General features: G+C 43.2%; 1 protein-coding gene across 3 annotated transcripts in view; it reads right to left on the reverse strand.

Annotated features, from left to right (window-relative positions):
* Positions 1 to 12806, reverse strand: part of LOC149280379 (ras/Rap GTPase-activating protein SynGAP-like) — a 43827-nt gene extending 31021 nt beyond the window's left edge. For all 3 annotated transcript variants that reach the window (XM_089500567.1, XM_089500569.1, XM_089500568.1), the window contains exons 1-2: positions 12696 to 12806; positions 9738 to 9843 (exon numbers count right to left, since the gene is read on the reverse strand). In XM_089500567.1, the coding sequence (XP_089356693.1) occupies positions 9738 to 9843; positions 12696 to 12800 (211 nt within the window). In that variant the 5' untranslated portion in view covers positions 12801 to 12806. The remainder of the gene's footprint in view (positions 1 to 9737; positions 9844 to 12695) is intronic.
* Positions 12807 to 22731: the final 9925 nt, after the last annotated feature.

The raw sequence follows: 22731 nt of genomic DNA on the forward strand, positions 1-22731 counted from the left end.
ACTGGGATGAGAAAGTGACAGAGGAATAAAGCAGAAGCGAAGAAAGAGAGAGAAATGGAGAGAAAGAAGAAAATGGAATGGAGGAAAGAGATGGGAAAGGAACACAAGCGGAAGGAGATGGACGGAGGGAGCAGGGAAAACAGAAGGGAAGGATTTAAGGAAATAGAAGGGGAGGGCTTGGCAAATATCACTACACTGCATCACTGGATATCAGCACACTCACTGCATCACTGGGTATCACTGCACTCACTGCATCACTGGGTATCAGCACACTCACTGCATCACTGGGTATCAGCACACTCACTGCATCACTGGGTATCACTGCACTCACTGTATCACTGGGTATCAGCACACTCACTGCATCACTGGGTATCAGCACACTCACTGCATCACTGGGTATCAGCACACTCACTGCATCACTGGGTATCACTGCACTCACTGTATCACTAGATGTCACTCACTCCATCACTGAGTATTACCACACTCACTGAATGTCACCACACCATCACTGGGTATCACAGCGCTCACTGCATCACTGGATATAAAAGAAAACACAGTATCACTGAATCTTAGCACAGTTACTGTATCACTTCATGGAATCATATACATTGTTAATTGATAACATTGATATAATATGCATGATCTAACAGATTATCCTACACACTACATCAATGGATGATATTAATAGCTCCAATACGCAGTAGAGCAGTACACTGCACATCACTGGATCTTATCACACACATTGCGTTACTTATTTTGCGTGTTTGTTTAGTATTACATTATTTTGTAATAACAAAGTATTATCACACAGCCGATGTCATGGGTTATCACCTGATGTGTTCTTTCACTGTATATTATTAAGAATACCTGGGTTAACAAACCATGGGCCTCCATTTTGGGGGCCCCCCTTCCAGTTTTACATGTGGGGTCATTTATCCCCACAAGAACCTACATGTTCCGGCGGTATTATAAGAAGGTATTATAGCATCGACCATATAACTGGGTGCCATCACACCCGCACACTCATGTAATCACTGCATGCTAGAACGGAATGGCATCACATGCTGTTTCACATGATATTAATAAACCCAATCAGGGCCATCATCAAGGATACAATCATTCCAGCCATATGGAGCACAGCCTCTGGAGCGCTGGTGACCCCCCCGCATCGAGCACCAATTAGAGTTGCCATGTCGGCCATTTTTTATTTCTGGGACACATTTAATTATTACATGTTGCTGGGCACCTGCTACAACGTGCCTGGCTTGAGGATGCACTAACATGATTGGGTAATTGACTTTCTTCTCCAACACTCTATTGGGACACCAGTGTTGGGGGTGTGGTTAGAGGAGACAGCCTCCCGCCCACCTTAACCAACATGCCACCTTGCGGTGCCCGGCAGCAAAGGGCTGTGAGGAGGCCACGGAGGAGCTGCGGCTGCTAGTCTACTGGGGTGTCAGGGAGCTACTGGGGTGTCAGGGTGCGTGTAGTACAGTGCGGCTGTGTCAGTTTTTGTATACGATGAGTGAGATTGTGGAAGGGGTCACAGCCCTGGCCTGCAGCACCTCGGTCTGTACCAGTATCTGCACCTACTCCACTGAAACGCAAAAACATAGGCTTTGACGGCAGATAAGAACCACACGGCCCGACTAGTCTGCCCGTTTTTTCCTTATGTAAGGGATTCAAACTCCTATTAGTCCTTAATCCGGTCCCATAGTGAGGATAGCTTTATGTCTATCCCACTATCTCAGCCTCTGCCACTCCCGCTGGGAGTCTGTTCCATCTATCTACTACCCTTTTAGTAAAGTAAATGTTTCTTACATTACATTGAAGCCTCTGACCCTCTAGTTTTAGAAATGAGCTCTTGATCTAACATTGCGCCTCATTTCAAGTAAGCTTCTCTCCTGTACTTTGTTAAACCCCTTTATGTATTTAAATGTTTCTATCCCATACTGAGATCTCTCAGTCTTTCCCAATGATCTTTATCCTGCAAACCACTTACCATTTAAGTCGCCCTCCTCTGAACTCTCCCCAACGTGTCAATATCCTCCTGGGCATGGGGGTCTCCAGAACTGTCCCCAATACTCTAGGTGAGGTCTGACCAGAGATCCGTAAGATGGCAGAACCTCCTCTTCCTGCTACTAACGCCTCTCACTATACAACCCAGCGCCCTGCTTGTTTTTTCCCCACACGTCATTGCATTGTCTGCTTACCTTTAAGTCCTCAGAAATAATTACTTCTAAGTGCCTCTTTTCCGTTGTCCCTGACAGCTTTGCCAATGCTACATTCTGCCTTGAGATTTTTAGGTCCCAAGTGCATTACTTTACATTCATCAACATTAAACTGCAGCTGCCGCACTCGCAACAATTCTTCTAACTTACAGAAACATTTGCCATTTGAATTGTTCCACCAGGAAGGTCTACCCTGTTACAGACCTTTGTACCACCTGCAAAAACACACCTTACCATTAAGGCCTTCTGTAAGACCACCAATAAAAATACTAAAAAGTACAGGTCCCAATACTGTCCAACTGGATATGATTACAAAGCAAAGATATTATCACACATATATCCCTGGTTATCACCATATATCACTGGTTGTTATCACGCACATATCTTTGGTTATCACACACACACATATCACCAGTTGTTATCACACACCTACAGTATCCCTAGCTATCACACACATATCCCTGGTTGTTATCACAAACATATCCTGGGTTATCACACACACACACATATCACCGGTTGTTATCACACACATATCCCCATTATTATCAAACATATCCTGTTATTATCACACACATATCTCAGTTATTATCACACACATATCCTCCATTATTATCACACACATATTCCCATTATTAATACACACATATCCCCCATTATTAACAAACACATATCCCCCATTATTATCACACACATATTCCCCATTATTATCACACACATACCCCCCATTATTATCACACACATATCCCCCATTATTATCACACACATACCCCCCATTATTATCACACACATACCCCCCATTATTATCACACACATATTCCCCATTATTATCACACACATATTCCCCATTATTATCACACACATATCCCCCATTATTATCACACACATACCCCCCATTATTATCACACATATATCCCCCATTATTATCACACACATACCCCCCATTATTATCACACACATATTCCCCATTATTATCACACACATATTCCCCATTATTATCACACACATATTCCCCATTATTATCACACACATATTCCCCATTATTATCACATACATTTTCCCTTGTTATTATGTTATTATAACACACATATCCCCGTTTACTATCACACACACATATCACTGGTTATTATGACACATATATCCTTCATTATTAACACATACATATCAATTGTTATTATCACACACATTTTCCCATTTATTATAACACACGCATTTCCCGTTATTATTGCACACATATCTCCTGTTATTGTTGCATACAATTCCAATGTTATTATCACACACATATCTCCCGTTATTATCACACACATATATCCCGTTATTATCACACACATATAACAGATTAACTGATTATTACTACTCACATATCACCGCTTATTATTAGTTACATATTGCCAGTTAATTTTCTTTTTATTACACATATCCCTGGTTATTACTCTTTTTATTACATACATATCCCTGGTTTAATTTTAAACCACCAGTGTATACAGAAAGGTGGATCTTTCCTTTTGTTCCCAATGAAGATTACTAAAAATGACTCGTCACCTAGCAGGAAGGTAATAATTAAATTTACCAAGAAACGCTTTTTTCCTTATTTATATAAAAATATACACAGATCAGCTACCTCGACTATCCCCTACATTTTTTAATTCGGGTCACTATATTAGTGTTATTACGCACATGTATATATATATATATACGTAAATGCGCGCACAGACATGAGGGGGTCTCCTGACATTCACTGGGGATGATCTCGGAGGAAGGCGGTCGGGAGGCTAAAAATATTTTAATTAATATCTATGCACAGAGTTCTCCCCGTCAGCTGAGAAAATGTGTCACGGCTTCCCTCCTCCTACCTGAAATCCCTTGTCTCTCTACGTTCTTTCCCCCCATATCTTCACTCATTTCTTTTTTTTAATTGCGGAGTTGTGTTTTACTCTCCCTTTCTGAACACGGAAATAGAAACACTGGGGGTTAGGGTTAGATCAGGGTGCACAATATTTACGGAAAATACATACACATCATGGATGGCTGCTAACATTCAGCTCGGGGGGGCAGGTTTAGTTGAGTGTCCCTTTAATAAAACGACATATTTAGTAGACAGCACCCTCAATGGCCCTACCTGCATTTATAGAAAGATCACGTATAGAAAGACTGTACTAGGAGCACAGAAAGGATCCGCTCTATACAGAAATGCTTCCTGACTCTAGATTACTCCTAGTGTCTATATGTGGAATTGCAAGTAAAACACATCCCAAAACTCCAGTTTTCACCCAAAATCAGAGCTGGGCTAGACTCGGACCTTAATCAGTCCTTGGGCACATCTTGGATCCAGGAGCTATATATGCCATGCATCTTTAAAGTCCCTCACTATATGAGCCTCTACCACTTCTGCTGGGAGGCTGTTCCATTTGGAAGAAGAAACAAAATTTGGAAGAAACCGGCGAAAACAGAATTTTCTGCACATACATTCTGAGTTTGGGTCGATGATATGTCTTTTTTTCCCCCCTCGTTTCCCAGAACCCTCCCCGTTCGAGTGGCAGCCCCATGGAGGGAGTCTGAATTAGAATAAGATATTGTAGCAAGGTACACAGACTCCTATTTACTCCTCGCTGCCTTGTTCCATGTTCCCATGGAAACATTTTTAACAGAAACTCTCCCAAACATTATATAACTGTATGGGCATTTATAGAGAATCTTGTAGAGAGGCAACGGCTTGGTTTATAATTATCACAAAAGATATTCGAGATATTAACCCCAAATGTGCCTGCTTGGAAGCTGGCAATGGACCCTTTCTTTTTGGGGGGGGGGTCTAGGAAGGGTCAATGGGAAAGAGGGAATGAAAGGAAAACCGTTTGGCTGCTTACTGAATTACAACTCCCATCATGCTTGTAGAAAATGTAAAAAATAAATAGGGGGAGCTGCGAAGAGGCAATCCGGGGAAACGAAGAGGAGAAAAAAGAGGGTAGTAGATAAAAAGAAAGGAGATAAAGGGAAGATAAAAAAGGGCAATTAGGGAAAATACGCGTGAATGAAAACATGTGCGGAAAAGAGAGAGAGAATTAGGGACAGAAATAAAACTGAGTTACATACAAGGGAGAGATGAGAGGGAGGGAAAAGAGAAAGATGAGTAAGAAGAGAAATGAGATAGAGAAAGGAGGAAAAAAAAGAGTGTGTGGGAGGAATAGAGAGGGGAAGCTGAATGAAACACGACATAAAGTGAACAAATGGGGAGAAGAGATGGATGGAGAGGAAAAACCTCAAAAGTAAAGCAAGCTATGTGGGAGAATTAAAAATACCGAGAGGGAGAATGAATGAGTAGGGACAGGGGTCCTCTCCTCCCCCGGGATACACCAGGAATCCCCCTCTCTGCCCCTCTGCACCTCACTGGCAAGGTTTATTTAATAATTAGCTGTAATTAGACTGCAGTAAGGGAAGACACGGAGGTGTGTGGGAGGCACTGGAGAGAGGGAATGAGGCAGAGAGAGAGAAGGGGACACATCTCTGCTGATTAGAGCCTTATTTCGGGCTTCTCTCTCTCTCTCTATTGCTACATCTTTTTTCAGTCTGTACATCTGCTCCCCGCTACTCCTCACTCCGCTACCATCCCATCTGTCTGAAGTGCTAAGTCGCTGCCTGCTCTCTCTCTCTTTCTCTCTCTCACCCAATCACTCTCTTTTCTATGTGCCTTTTGGTCTCCTCTGTGTAAGCGCTCACTCTCGGTGAGTATGTCTTCCTCTCTCACTCTAACTGCATCTTCCTGAACTCTTGCCCGCCATGTTGCCTTTCTAAATCCTGTGTTTCTCTGTCCTTCCCAACTACCCATTGCCAACTCCCCTATCAAAGTTGAAGCTCGTTCCTACCAAGTGTCCCTATTTAAAGAGGGCCAGTCACTCTTTGATATCCAATCCTAAAAGACCTAGGGGCACACACACCTCCCAATGATGACCTATAGGGCTGTAGAACCCTGCAATACCCTCATACCCGGCAAACATTCTGAGCTGCTAGAAAAGAGGGGCATCCCGGGGAGGAAAGAGGAACCTGGGGACGTCCCGCGCTCCTGACTGCGCATGTTTAGTTTATGTAATCGGGAGGCAGATAGATGGGAAGTGAGCAGAGGTGCATAGATTGTTTGGAACTCAGTTTGCTTCACTGGCCCTGAAAATAAACTGCGGCATTGATAGTTCTGTAAGACATTTAAAGCCCCCGGGCTTCATGGCGTAAACACGCAGGTCCTAGGGGAGCCCAGTGATATTCATATTGCTATTTCTAGCCTCAGAAGGATCCTTTTTTTTTACTGGAATCGTGAGATGGGAATAATGTTCAGGTGATGCCCACATCAAATCTAAGCTTGGGGACGATTGGCTGGTTAGTTTGACCCATATAATTGGGAAATTAGCTGAAGGGTTTATTAGAGATCTTTCAAGAATATGAATTTAAGGCTCATCCCAAAGGAATTGAACTAAAAAAGAAGAAGTAGATGCAGGGTCCCAACAGAACATTTCAATCCATTAAAGGAGAAAGGATATATTTGGATCCCAAACCGGCGGAAGACGAGCCAGATCATGCGTAGGGCAATCTAGGTGCTTGACTAGGGTTCAAGGTGTTTGGGGAGGGGGGTGGCAAATGGCCACACGTCTATACACAGGTATGTGTATGAGTTATACATTGAACATGCCGGGCCACAGGCTACAGCCTAGTATGGGAGAGTTGCGGTAGGGACAAATTGCCCCATACGTAAAGCGATTTGGAAAGAGGAGTCTCAAATTGATTCCATGCCTAGGGTACCCCACAGAGTATGAGGTGGGTATGTCAGGGTTTTTGGACCATAAACGTATTATTCGTTCTGCAGATGGCTTTGGAATGAATGTCTCTGTGTTTTCAGATCGCAGAAGGACCAGGACAAACTGGGAGACTGGGGAGGAAGTGGCAGGTTTGCTTTAACGTAGATAAAGGCAATGCTATGCATTTGAGGAACAAGAATATACGTCAAAGCAAGGCTTTGGAGATGATTATGGACAAACGTCCATTCTGTTGGGACCTCTTCATCAAAAGGGTTTTCCAGAGAACACAAGATCGTCCACTTAGACATGAAGAAGGAATACTTTATTCTAAGCAGCATGTGTTTTTTAGTGTAATGGTGTAAGAGTGCGTGTTTGCTGCTGTAAGGGCAGTAAAGATATGGAATTCACTATCATTATTTTGTTGCCATAAAAGGTTCATAGTATTGAGATGGAACAGTTACTCAACTACAACGTTTTCCAAGAGGCTCTACTTTTGATCTAATGGCATAGAACCCATTCCTAGAAGAGATATATTCCCTCACGGGTATTTATACATCTTATTATAACGCATCCATACATCATTGTATCCTAGTGTGTACATTTTGTGGATCAAAGAAGCCAACTAGACAACTTAAGCTACAGTTCCACCTACTCTGCTAAATGTAACACTTTTCTAACTAAACGCATCATTAGAAACATCATCCCTATTCCTGCTGGATTCTCAAACGCTTCCCAGAAATAATTCGTTAATCGACTAATAGTTATTATTTTTGCTGGAAACACTTAATTCTCAGATGACATAAAAGCGGGCTGTTTTGGATCAGGACACGCAGCGTTATTACGGCTAACGGATGTGCTGTTGGCTCATTCCCATTGTACAGCGCTGCGGAATATGACGGCGACATGATAATCATTCTGGACATGTATGTGCTAACGTGCAAATGCAAAGACTGCATACATGAATGTCTGAGCACGGCAAATACAAAACCCCATAGCTCCCGGCGAATGAATTGCTGTGCTGACACTAAATGTATTTTATATGATCCTTTGAGATGTACCGGGATTGTTTTACATTGTAAATCTCCTAATTACTCAGGGCAGAAAATATTTTTTTTTTTGCTGTATGAGCAACTATTTAGTCCTTTGTGACAATTTATTACATGTTTCCTGGTGAATCCCATCACGGAGTGACATGTAGAACGAGCATTAACCCAATAGATCCCGCGGACCCCTCTGCGCCACTGCTGCATTCTGTCGCTGTTGGAGGATCTGCTGTAAACCAGAGAAAAAAAAATGATCGGAAGATTCATGGTTGCTCTGGAAGACGTTACGCCGTGGGGGAGCCGTATATGTGTGTTGCAGAGACCATCGGTAGCTTAGTTTTGACAAAATTATTGCCTACCGAAAAAAATAAACCACTGGGGCCTAAACCTCAATAAAAAAAAAGAAAGTGGGGGGTGGTTTATAATAAAATTTTAAAAAAAATGTTAAAATGTGTCTTTTTGTGGGCCTTTTATGTTTAATAAAAGTAAAAATATATTTAAAGTTTAAAAAATATATATAATAATAAAATATAATATATAATAAAATAAAAATATAATAAAATATAAGTTATAAATATCAGTAAAAATAATATTAGATTTCATTATATAAGAAATGCCCTTTATTTGCCACTGGGGGCTGCCATCTTTTGTAGCAGCCACGGGATTATAGTCACACCTCCTTTTTCGGGGAAACTGATTGGTTCTGGCCATACCTGGGAAGTTCATCCGAACCGGAGAAGCAGCGATTTACCTGAGGACTAGGGGTGAGTTCCTAGGTATGCTCAGAAGGGGCAAGAAGTGAGTAGAACCAGAGCGCAGAGCGAGCGAGTCCAAATGCTGCTCCCACTGCCCAGGGACTCGGTAATCGGATCCAGAACTCCAGAGGTTCTGGCTGGAATCTGGATACTTCCCAGGAATGGCTCTGGCAGCCATAGAAGGAGTACGAAGGTGAGTTCAGGACAATCTTGCCCTTGGTGATGTACGTGGTGCTGTACCTGGCTATACTGAGGGAAAAACCAATGGACTGGATGTATAACTTCATGATACTAAAGGCTCGGTGGGATTACATGCCGCTAGAAGTTTTGGATTATTTTTATATGAATTTTTTACCACAATTTCTACTGTAGCTCCAGGCTAATTGGTTGTAAGAACAGAAAGCCCGCGCATTAACATCAAGGCACTGTACGTTCCAGGAAAAAAAAGAGCGATGTAATGCTATAAATGGGGCTAGGCTCCTGATTTACGCTCCAATACCTATTTTTATACAAATCACCATTCATACAATGTTTAAGCAACCAAATTTACAGCATAAAGGTCAGAAACCATAATAACCAGAACACAATATGACATCTGCCATGATGTAACTTGAGATACCTTCTAAAGTGGAGGTATGATGTAAGCGTGAATCACTGTACTTGGGGCAATTTCAAATAAGCCCTTCATATTTTTTTTTTGTCCACATAAATGAACCCAATGAAGTCATTTGAGAGAGAAAAGAGGGGGCTTATGGTTATGAACATTGTCTTTATCGGTACCTCTCACCCAGAGTATAATTCTCTTGATGTGGACCTTCTGAGCCCCAGTAGAGTCTCTTGGGGGTGTCCTGTCTGCTTTAGATGTGGTCCAACCATATACCATTGCATGGCTCAGTTATTTCCCCCCATGTCACAATGTGTCCCCAGTACCGTGCTCGTCGGGGTGTTTCCCCTCCACGGGGACGCTGACTGTACGCCTCAGGAATTTGCTTCTGGCCGGATCACTTCTCCTCTCTCGTATCAACAGTGGGTGAACCTGAAGAGACATTATGTTTGTGTGAGAGGGGATTCAGGTTGGGGGCATTAAATCCAGACATTACTAGAATACAAATTAAAACACCCCTCCTGTACCATTGGGTTGTTTCTCCATATGGGGCACGGAGGTCATCCAAGAGATGGATGACCATGCTGGGAGTTGCCATTTGACCACAACCAGAAGACTGTCGTTGGCTGAGCATGCTTAGAGTTGAAGACTTAATACTTGCTCCATAAGCCTTTGCTTCCGTTAAGATTCAGCCATTTGTTTTCTGAGCCTGGCACATCCCATTATCTTGCCCCATCTCCCCGCCTTGCTTTCTAGTATGCCTTTAATACCCAAGCGATGTTCCCGATCTCTACTACTCCACTTTTAACTCCTTCATGCCCGCTCTGACACCTTATTTCTATTTTTTTTCCTTATTCCCTTATCTTTGCAAGTCCCTCAGGCCATTCTTTTCCAGAACAGAGGCGGTTAATGCCGCTGGCTTTGATCGCTGCCTCTGATTGGTGGAACAGATCAGGACTTCAGCTGACGGGTTAATTACAATAATTATCCTGTACAAGTAAAAGCAGCGAGTGTGAATATAGACCCACAGCGCTGGGCTCACATTCTCTTCCCTCTCCCACCTTCCCTCTCCCACCTTCTCTATCTTACCTCCTTAATATATATATATATATATATATATATATATATATATATCTCTCTCTCTCTCTCTCTCTCTCTCTCTCTCAAACATCCACCAACACCCCCTCTTTTCCCTATTTTTTCCCGGAATGACTCTTCCTCTGACTTTACCCATCCTTGCTTCCGTCTTACATCTGTTAATTTCCCTTAGTGACCTTTTCTTACCCCAATATTTTACCCTCTGTCCTGATATATTAGTCCAGCTACTGTATTTATTTGCCCCTCTGTCCATCAACTTCTGCCTCCAAACATGATGTTCACCCCCACCTGCTCGGTTTGCTATCTGTCTGACCTCCCCTCTTTTCCGACCCATGTCCTCCAACTTGTTACCCCCCTTTCTCCCTTTTCATTTGGCACCCATCGGTCTCTCCAAACTCGCTTGGTTATTCCTAAAGGCTCTGTTACCCCCCCCCCCCATATCTGCCTCCTCATGCCCTATCTATCTATTACACCTTATCTGCTTTATCTCCTATCCCATGGTCTCTCCTCACTACCTTGTCGGTGTTTCCTAACTCCCTGCTTGCCATTATCTTCTGTCCTTTATTACCCCTCCCTACCACTCATCTACTTGCCCCCCATATATCCTACCTATCTCATACCCCCTCCCCGGCCTCTGCTTTCCTCCCCTTCCCTCTCCTTGTCTCTGTCTCTCTCCCACTCTCTCCATCGCATGCTTATAGTTCCTCGCAGTAACAATGACAGGACAGGATCTGGGAGAGCAGCTTGCATTCCTCCCACATTCCCCCGTCCATCAGCTGCTTCGCTCAGCTCCTGCCTGGGGAGGGGGAGAGAGAAACTCGGTTCCTACTAACCTCGGCTTCCCTCTGCCTGCCGGACCACGACCCAGCCCTCCGAGGGCGGACGGGGATCCCGCAAACATAAGGCAGAATCCTACTAATGGATGCTCCGTTTAGAGAGAAACAGGAGGAGTCGCAGGAAGACATTGGATGCATGGAGCAGAAGTGACAAGGATGGGCTATATAGTGCAACTGGGGGGCATTTAAGGAGGTTATATTGAGAGTAGGGGGTATTCGGCATAACTCTTAAATTGGGGGTGTCTGACTGCAAGCCTGGAAGGCCAGGAATTTTGGATTTGTGCACAGGTATCACAATCAAAATGGCGGAACTCCATTAGCTGGCTTCTGTTGAAGAACGTAAATATGGAGAATTCTTAGCCTGTCTATGGCCCTCCAGGCCTGGGGTTTGGAGGCCATGTCTTCATTGGAGGGGTAAGTGGAAATTCCTATTAAACTAACAGAGCAGAGGGAGGCGTTTTGGGAAGGAGGCAGATGAAGAACCATAATATAGGTTGGGCTAAACCAGAGGTGGTGGGTGGCATAGGGCGTCCCCCAGTGGATTTGACGAGGACATTTAGAAAGGCATGACTTAAGAAGAAATGGGAAGACATGGCCAAGAACGCTCATGTGACTTCACAACCTAAACACTGCTTTACGAGTTCAGTCGTGTCGCTGTGAACTGGACAACACGGAAAAAATAAGATGCTGGAAATTACATGGCTGACGATACAGGCCGCCCGAGGACACGGTTGGGGAAGGCTGCAGAATCAGTGAGCTATAACAACGTTACATCGCACTACGGGGAAGCTACAGAGGGCAGTAATAATCTGCAGCAGGAGCAGTTATAGTTAGCAGGAAGAACTGTTCCATGCTGGAGTTATATGGGGAAACATCGGTTACTCAGGAGGGCATAAATCAGGTCACACAGGAGGTCCCATGAGGGGCAAAGTCAAGAAGCAGGAGACAGAAAGCCAAGAAGCAGGAGACAGAAAGCCAAGAAGCAGGAGACAGAAAGCCAAGACGGAGACCAGAGAGATTCTAAATAAATGGGGCAAAAGGGATCACGATCACAGACAAGACTTATAGTCCATCAGGTCCAACCATTCCACAAACCCATATTAGTTGATCCAGAAGAAGACAAAAAACCCCACTGAGACATCGTAAAGGGGAAAAACTCCTTCTTGGCCCCAAGGCAGTCGGACTCACCCTGGATCAATATCACCTTACCTACTTTTACTCGTGATAACCCTGCGTGCATTTCGTGCAAACGTTTTTTGGATAAATTGATCGAACTGGCCGACCCCACTTTAGATGGCAGTCTATTCCACAACTTAACTGCCCTAAGCAGTAAAGAAACCTTGGTCTCACCTCCTCCTCATCGAGCATAAGAAGCTGGTTTCCAGAGATGACACAGTATCGCGGGTTCCAGGCTGGGCGCTCATACGGAGAGGCGACGTAGGGCATCCGATGCATGGGAGGTCCTCGAGCATCTAAAGGGTACAGATCAGGAGCCGTTATATCTTACACATCTCACAGCCCTTGTAACGCTGTCAATATTTCCCTTTAAGGTAGACTCTCTACACTCCAGGACCCTGGGGTATCTACACATCAACTTCAGAATAAGAAAGATGCGATACAAATATACATCGGTTAGGGTGGCCACGTCGGCCATTTTTTCCCCTGATGTATGAAGAATGTATATATTACCTATTGAGTTTATGACAATCATTACCTCCAAGGTCCAGTTCAAATAACTTATCCTTATAACGTATCCGTCCCACTAACACTACAACGAAGACTTCCAAAACTCTTCGAAATATCAGAAAGATATACAAATATCCAGACCACCGGCAGAACGGCACAACCGTCAACATTAACCGGAGCATCGCAACCAAAGCTCATCAACATTGTGACATTTTAACTTTAAAAGATGCATTACTACCTGGAAATATATCAGGATTCCCTAATCATGGAAATTATCGATGGGGTTGATTTTGGTCCAAGAGCTTACGATGTCTTAACAGGCAGCTTATAGGTTGGGATATATTATAAGCAAACAACCTCTTTTTAGTAAAATATTAATTTAAATATTGTCATTTTATTAAAAAACATAAAACTTGACAACAGATCAGACCCATTCGGCTAGTTTTTTCAGCTGTAAAGATTCAGACCTTGGTCCCATAACCGTTACCACTTCTGCTGGGAGGTTGTTCCACTTATCTACCACCCAAAGTAAAACCTCCTTACATGACATCTAAGCAATGTGTCTATAGCCGTGGTGCAGAGAGAAGCTGGAACGTAAACTCCCTATGATTATTAGAAAGAATAAGAATAATCAAATAATAGTTTAATCCCAATTTTAGCAGAATAGGAAACTATTATTTTTTATTTTTTTAATATGATTCTTAAATTGATTGTTGAAAATAATAAGGCTAAACCAGAGAAGTGGAATCAACAGAACAATAAGAAAGCATTTGTTTTGTTAGTAGATGATCTACGAGTTGTATTATTGTGGTCTGGCTCTACCCAGACAGGCTTGAATGGTGAATGGTAGCCTCTTTTTGTTTACAGGGATTTCTGTAATTATGTCAATAAATCGATACTTAAATATCGAATAGTAAATAATCTACAGAATACACTTCAGATATGTTATGCATGATGGGAATCGCAGCTGTCTGAAACCGGTGGACCCTTGCAGGCAGCCGGAAGGTTAAATAATTCAGCAGGTTGGGTGAGCATGATGGGATTTGTCCATTCAAAGTCCCCCCAAAAAATATCCCAAACTATCGCTCAGAATAATAAGAGGTTTTCCAGGAGGCAGACATGTAAAGTGCTGCCCCCTGCAGTATGTGGCATGTATAACAGTTTCCTTCCTGCGAGTTATACGCCCCACATACTGCAGGGGGCAGCACTTTACATGTCCTGGAAAAAAATGGTCACTCAATTACATATACAGCCTAAGGCTCAGTATGATGACAGGTGACATGTATGTGTGTTTCACCTATATTAAGGAAAATATAATTAATAATATTAATAATAATATAATAATAGTATTATTATTATTATCATCATGCAGGGTAAGAGCTAGACAGAGGGACCAATAAAGATTCAGAGACTATTGATTGTTAGACAGATTAACAGACAGAATATCTAAATGAAGATATATTGATTTTTGCCATTTTTCCCCAGTTTCCATGCTTCACCCACTCACTAATAACCCAATTCCCCATGAATTAGTATGGGGGTGGAGGCATCAGCCTGGTACACACAGACACAAGGGTGACACCCAGTGGACAAATGGCATATTGTCAGTGAAGCATGAACTAATGCCTGATGGGTATATATAACATGCATGGACCTCTCAAAGCAGCACAATGTCCAGCATGTGGAGAAGAAGCATAGTGAAAGGGTTAACACAAAATATGGCAGGGCCTCATGTTCCCCAGGAGCCAGGAAAATGCAGGGCAATGGTTTGATTTTGAGAAGAAAGGGGCCACAGTCTGACCAAAAGGTGTGTGTGGATCACATTTGGCCTGGAGATTGTGGGATCACAGAATATTAGGGCCAACATTTATATCATGACAAAAAAATGGGGTGACATGATGTGAGGCTCCTGGGTTGGCCCCCAGGATCACATACGCCATGTCATGATCACTAGCGGGTTCTACATACTGAATGTTGAGGACCACAGAACTAGAGGAGCTGCAGAATTCCATGACCACAAGTTGAGTGGATCAGAGATGGAACGGGAGGGCCAGTGGACCACAAACTGGACAATTCCCCCCCCCACGGGGCAAAGTCTCAATTTCTTGTCTTAATATCTGGAGCCCGTCTACTAAAGTCTATAAAATGACGAGGAACCGGAGAGGTTCCTTCCCCTGTTTGAAAGATCCCTTCCCATTCATTCAGTTCCCTCACTGGCTGAAGAAGCAAGTGGCCCTCAACTTGGTCAACAGCGGCCCAGAGATACTCTGTACTGATCACGAGTGGGGCAGAGCTTCTTAATCAGTATCTCAACTGACTCCTCCGCCAGAAAACATACAGTTTATTACAGGACAGACCTAAACCGCACTTACATAACATAGCATTTACGGCTCACACGAATGTATCTGCGGAGACATATGGTGGTCTGAAGCGTTATCTATCCTCCATGTATAGATTAGACCCACCTAAAAAAGGGTTATTTGTTAATTCTTTCTCAATCCTATTAGCATAAACCACTTTAATCCACAAGTCATCTATATTCAGGTGTTCGTATCCCCACAATTTCAATATCACCTGCATGTATTTATATATAATATGCATATTACAGGTATGTTATTTATCAATGCAAAAATATAAACAGCTATACATAATAGTAAGCAGATCTCACAGAGAGAAGGGGGGGGCAATTATTACATGGGGTATCCGTGTGAATTCACATATATACATGTATGTTTTGATGTACAGATAGGGAGAACAAGGACAATATTGGAGAAAATGGAAAAAAGGGGGATGGGGGGCAAGAAAAGAGGATGGGGGAGAAGTGAGGGAGATGGAGGGCGAAAAGAGGGGAGGTGGGAAAAAAAGAGAGGAAAGGCAAAAAAAAAAAGCCAAAAGAGGGAGGGGGGGAGAGATAAATGGGGGGGAGATCTGGAAGGAGGGGGGAAAAAGACGGTTAGGGAAGGGAAATGAAAGGGGGGGGGACGTGGGGTGAGATGGAGAAGGCTTGAGATCAAGACATCCAGACTCAGAGACGGCACGGTAGCCGGAGACATACTAGGTTGAGAGAGACAAGAGGATATAAGGAGACATACAGGGGCGTCTCACCCTTGTCACCCTGAGAGAGCGCTCATTCTGCATTGTAAGAGACCGTCGTGTGATAAAAACTTCAACCTTATTCTGAAAACCCCTAAATATAGGAATTAAAGCAGCGACAGTTACCTAGCAACCAGCAGCGCTGACACACAACCAACCACACACAGACACACAATGACACACACACACGCTACCATGTATGGGCCTGGTGCTTCCTGCAGCACACACGCTGCCTGTCACACGCGCACGGGCACACAATCCGTGATACGACGACACACGTTACAAGATACACGAACACAGTGTGTGCCGCCACGGAGCACACAGTCCGTGATGCACACGAAACACACCAAGGCTGTCAGAGTGCGTGACACCATAGGTCTCGTCCCCTGTATGCAAATTAACGACACACAAAATCATGATTTAATTACAAATTTATGTACAATGGTGGCACAGGTTGGAAATCTGAAAACATTTATATGTTCCAAATACAGAGGAACGCTAACTGCCATCACGTTTCAGTGGAATAGGAGTTGTTAGACCACCTCTGCTGGAATAGGAGACTGCCTATCGCCTGTGTAACATAAATAACCATGCTGATATTCACTGCACTGTACGTCCCACTGAATGAGACTAGTCTGTGCAACAGAGCTCGCAATCTAAAGGCGGACAGGGTACATTTGGGGCATACGGATTTAAAGCGAAAAGAGTAGCTGTGCTGTTTAATTATCAGGGGGGGGGATACTGCAACATATATTGTTTTAATGGAGGGGTTGAAGCTTGAATAGATTGGAGAGATGAATGGGTGGTGGGGAGTAAGAAGTACAAAAAAGTCTGAGGGAATGGGAAGAGGTTATACAAGGAGACACATTTGGTTAGGGGCAGGGCTAGCCCCAGACGGCCTTTAAGGAGCAGGGGAAGTGGATGGGCAGTTGGCGTGGACACAGAACCTCACCTGGAGACTCTGGTCCAACCCAGCAGAGACTCACCTGGAGACTCCGATCAAACCCAGCAGAGACTCACCTGGAGACTCCGATCAAACCCAGCAGAGACTCACCTGGAGACTCCGATCTAAACCAGCAGAGACTCCGATCAAACCCAGCAGAGACTCACCTGGAGACTCCTGGTCAAACCCAGCAGAGACTCCGATCAAACCCAGCAGAGACTCACCTGGAGACTGCGATCAAACCCAGCAGAGACTCACCTGGAGACTCCGATCTAAACCAGCAGAGACTCCGATCAAACCCAGCAGAGACTCACCCGGAGACTCCGATCAGACCCAGCAGAGACTCACCTGGAGACTCCTGGTCAAACCCAGCAGAGACTCCGATCAAACCCAGCAGAGACTCACCTGGAGACTCCGATCAGACCCAGCAGAGACTCCGATCAAACCCAGCAGAGACTCACCTGGAGACTCCGATCAGACCCAGCAGAGACTCACCTGGAGAGTCTGGTGAAGCCTGGAGCAATCCCAGGCGGTGAAGCTGAAGTTTCTTCTGAAGCATGTGAACCTGTGCTTTAGGGACTGATGTTGCGAGTTCTTTTGTAAGGTTACATATAAGCCTTTTTTACATATCTGTACCAAAAAGTAGCGGGTAAAGATTCATATTGGGTCTTTTTCATTCTTTTTTAAATAGCTAATCTCTAGAGTACCAACAATAAATTAGAAACTATTTTTAACAGATTAGTGCAGAGCGGGTGGCGGTGCTGACAAGAGTCTCCTACTCTCCAACTCACCACATTTACAGAGTGGAAGTGGCTGAGTATAAGACTACGTTTCATATTTAAATCAGATCCTTGGATTGCAGATTTTTCCGTAGTCACAATTATTTGAAAATTGAATTTGCCCCCTAAACATAAACCTATAGAGAGGACAGAAGCATTAGAAACCTAGCTTTGGCGAACTGAAGGAAAATCGAACTCAATCAGTTCTAGGTACACTCACACACAGTTTTTAAGGAACTTGAGAGGTAGGTCTAAACGCTGTTTCTTCTATGGACTTAGGTGCCTCAGTTGCTTCTCCGGCACTCCATTTTCTTTGCGTTGAAGATACTACTTAATGGCTTTGGCTGTACGTTTGGGGTCGTTGCCATGCTACAGAATACATTTGGGGCCAATCAGATGCCTTCCTGATGGTATCTGCCTGAACTTCACAGCATTGAGGAAACCATTCATTTGACAAAACCCTCGAATCAATTTAAAGATCCTCCACCATGATTCAGTGTTGCCTTCAAACACACATTCATGTACCGCTCTCCAGCCAAATATTTGAGATCAGTCCAGAGCACCTGCTGCCATTTTGTTGCACCCCAGTTCCTATGTTTTCGTGAATAGTTAAGCTGCTTGCCCTTGTTTCGACGTCAGAGGTATGGCATTTGGCCACAAGTCTTCCAAGAAGACCTCTTCTGACAAGACTTCGGACAGTAGATGGGTGTACGAGGGTCTCACTGTTTTCTTCCACTGGTGATGGCACTGCTGGAAATCTTCTGATTGAGATGGGAAGTAAGCACGATGCGTCTTTCATCTGCTGCACTAAGTTTCTTTGGTCCACCCCAGCATCTATGGTCCTCAACTTGCCCGTTTCTTTGTCCTTCTTCAAAAGGGTTTGGGCAAAACATCTGGAAACCTCTGTCTACCTTGCAGAGACCTTCCCGACGCAGTATAACTACCTTGCGTGTTGTTGCCATGCTCAGTCTTGCCAACTGCCCTTCAGCAACCTCACCTTGTTAGTGAGTTTGGCCGTTCCTCAACCAGTTTTATTCTTACACAGCTGTTTCTGTTTCAGTTAATGATTGTGTTTCAACCTACATATTAAATTGATGATCATTAGCACCTGTTTGGTATAATTGTTTAATTATACACCTAACTATAGGCCTACAGAATCCCTGACTTTGTGCAAGTGTACCTAGAAGAATTGATGCTGTTTTCAAGAAAAAAAGGGCGATCACACCAAATATTGGTTTAAATTAGATTTTTCTTCTGTCCGCTCACTTTGCGTTTTGTTAAATGATAAAAAAAAAAAAACTAAAACTATCTGTTTTTGAAAGAATTCTTACTTTACAGCATTTTTTCATACTTGCCTAAAACTTGCCTAAAACTTTTTACAATACTGTATATTTAACTATATGTAAAAACAGTTTTAATGTCTAACCTCATCTAATATCTATATTTCTGCAATAATTTATAAACCTACAAAATAAACCACAAGAGGATGTCTCATACATGCTGGGATATATATATATATATATATATATATATATATATTATTTTCAGCTATATCTTTAAATGCTAAAGCACTTTTTTCCTCAGTGATCAGTGAAGCACCCAGGGTTTGCTTCACTGATATCTGCTTTAAAACTGGCCGTGGACTACACGCTCCTGAATTAAACTTCATATACATCCATGTGCATTTCATAAGAGAGTTTACTGTGAACAGCACGGAGAGGTTGGGAGACATTAATTTTTCTGATCATAGAGCAGACATGTCAAAAAACTGACTTCCAATGTTAAACGTAAAGGGTACTTTTAAGTGACAAGCCCACCTAAAGCATTCGGCACGACCAAATATCATTGTAGGGTCAGCATGGTGGCCGGATACCCTCTCTTATAATCTCAATTATCTAAAATGTTACATTCATCATCAGTATTCAAAGTGTTTTGTTACACAAAGTGTTAACAATGAAAATAGAAATCTTAAATATAATCTCCATCATCGTGCAGACGGTGCCATTTCCCATTTCCACCACTCATTAATAAAACGTTACGGCCGGCCTCGGGCTATAGTTACTCTGAAACCATTTTGCCCGTCATTAATTATTCCGTATCAAGCTACCGTAATCATTAAAGAAGAGGTGCGCCCCGAGAAGGAGCGCCTCTCGCCAAGCGAGCATCCGCCAAACTCACACCCTCCGCAGATTAACATTTCTCCAATCAGATGGAGCATTAAGAGTAAAGCGGAAACTGGAAGCAATGGGGACCAATCTGACCAGAACTGTTGAAAATGACACTTTCTGCCCCAATGCACCTATTATAACGTCTCCCCCCCCCCCTATACTGCCAACTGGGCATCGCAGGACCGAAAAGCCAGGAAAGCCCCCTCTGTGAACTGATAACAACAGCACTGGGTATTCAACTTTCTACGACACAGGAGTGCCTCTCTGATGTGTCCTTCTTACAAGGCCCAGTAGTTCTGTGGAAGCCAAATTCCTTTGTCCCTCAGTCCTCCCTTGATCTCCCTCTTTTCTAGGAGCTCAGAGTGTTTGTCCTGGGAAAACCTCTGTTGTGGGGTCAGGAAGGAAGGACGTTTTACAGAGAGGGAATGGAACAGCCTCCCAGCAGAGGTGGTAGACACCTTTGCTAAAAACATGCATGGGATAGGCACACGGCTCCTGAATCTAAGACGAGTCCAAGGACCAGTTAAGGTTTGAGTCTTTACAGCAAGAAAAACTGGGTGACTAGACGGGGGCAGAATGAGTAAATAAGGACATATAATATACCGCATTTAAATAACTGCTTTGGCAGATACAGAATAAGCCACGTTACGGCTTTGGTTGTATTTCAGGATGTTTTGATTATTTACAGATTAATAGAATTAAGAACTCTGTTTGCTGTGAGCTCTCCAAGCAGGATAGATATCGTTACATATGGGACGTTTGGCAAATTTACTGCCCCTGCCCACCTGCACTTGTACATACAAAGGGGCATCACACAAAGCAGGCAGTCTCTCTCTAGAGCCCATGCCACAAAGGAAGCACTCCCTGCTCACACTCCAGACAGGAAGTGTCCATGGACCAAACCACTTGAAGAAAACGGGAGGTGGAATCTCAGTTCTGCCTACCGTTCCCTGCAGGTTCTTGCCCTCTGATCACACATAGCTCAGCAATTAAATACAATCGGTGGGGTATGGGGTATTTCGGTATTGGATGTATCTGTGGTCAGAGGGGGGGTCAGAGTGTATCACAGGGTTCTACAGCCCTAAAGGTCATAATAACGTGTATAGAAATAGCAGGAAATTTACTTAAAATTAAATTGTGTAAATAAAATATATTTTATATTTTCCTCTAAATGTCTACATAGATGGCTATTAATAATAATTTAAATAAGTCTGAGGAAAGCCCCCTGGCCATGCCCCCCCCCAAAAAAAAATTAGGTGTTCTTACCTAATATATAAATATGGAAATATAAAAATAGAACAGAAATAATACATTGAGATAAGATCAGGATTTTGTCAATGCGACTTATATTACTGTATACAGCGCTGGCGGTTATATTACTGTATACAGCACTAGGGGGGTATTACTGTATATAGCGCTGGGGGTTATATTACTGTATACAGCGCTGGGGTTATATTACTGTATACAGTGCTGGGGGGGTTATTACTGTATATAGCGTTGGGGTGTTATATTACTATATACAGCGCTGTGGGTTATATTACTGTATACAGCGCTGGGGGGTTATTACAGTGTTCAGCCCTGGGGGTTATCACTTTATATAGCACTGAGGGTTATTACTCTATAGAGCACTATAGGTTATCACTGTATACAGCTTTGGTGTTTTTGTATATGGCACTACGGTTTATTACAGTTTATAGCACTGGGGGGTTATATTACTGTATATAGCACTAGGGTATATTACTGTATACAGCGCTGGGGGTTATTACTGTATATAGCGCAGGGGATTTATTACTGTATACAGCGCTGAGAGTTATTACTCTATACAGCACTGGGGGTTATTACTGTATACACCACCGAGGGGTTATTACTGTATATAGCGCAGGGGATTTATTAGTGTATATACCGCTGGGGGTTATGCTCAATGAGATCAATATTTAAATATAAAAGGACTTTAATGTCATGTAATGAGCAGGAATCCATCATCTCACCACAACTCCCCCTTTAGAGAAATGGCTCTATAAGAACCCCGGTAATACTTCTATTTGCACTATTACTTATTAAATAATAGATGTATAAAGAAACGAGGACACGGCTTGTCTGAAGGCAGGTAGTAAAGAAACGAAGGTGGAATTACATCTAATAATCCTCTTTGTGGATATGGTATTAGCCTTCTACTGGTAAACTCATCTTAAACTGCACTGTTTATATATTACGTGGTGTACTGCGCACCGGCTGCGGTGTGTATAATGCCAAGTACATAGAAACGTAGAATTTACCCATTCAGCCCATCTAGTCGCTCATTTCTCCTGCTTTGAAGACAAACCTTCACCAGGCCTGATCTTAGATTATGCCTATCCCATCCATGTTTAAATCCCCCGATGTATTGGCCTCTACCGCTTCCACTGGGAGGCTTTACCACCTATCTATCATTGTCTCGGTAATCTACATGAGGAAGAACAAGGCATCCAAGCTGAAAAACAACCATCAAAAGTAGTCCCAAAGCCAGCAGCGGATCAGGACAACAAAAGAGACCACCAGGGGCTACTATTCAGACATTGTAACTACCCATATGCCCATGTGGTATATCAAGCACTGTTGTAACCATGTAAATAATTAATATTAATCATTAGAAATACAGATATCCACCAATTCATTTACCAATGCTGAGCCAGACCACAATCTGCATTCATTAATCATATGAGAGGAATAAGGTGAGA

This window comes from Sceloporus occidentalis, unplaced genomic scaffold (assembly GCF_023333645.1).
Source record: "Sceloporus occidentalis isolate IW3139 unplaced genomic scaffold, rSceOcc1.0.p SCAF_157, whole genome shotgun sequence".
Lineage (NCBI taxonomy): Eukaryota > Metazoa > Chordata > Lepidosauria > Squamata > Phrynosomatidae > Sceloporus > Sceloporus occidentalis.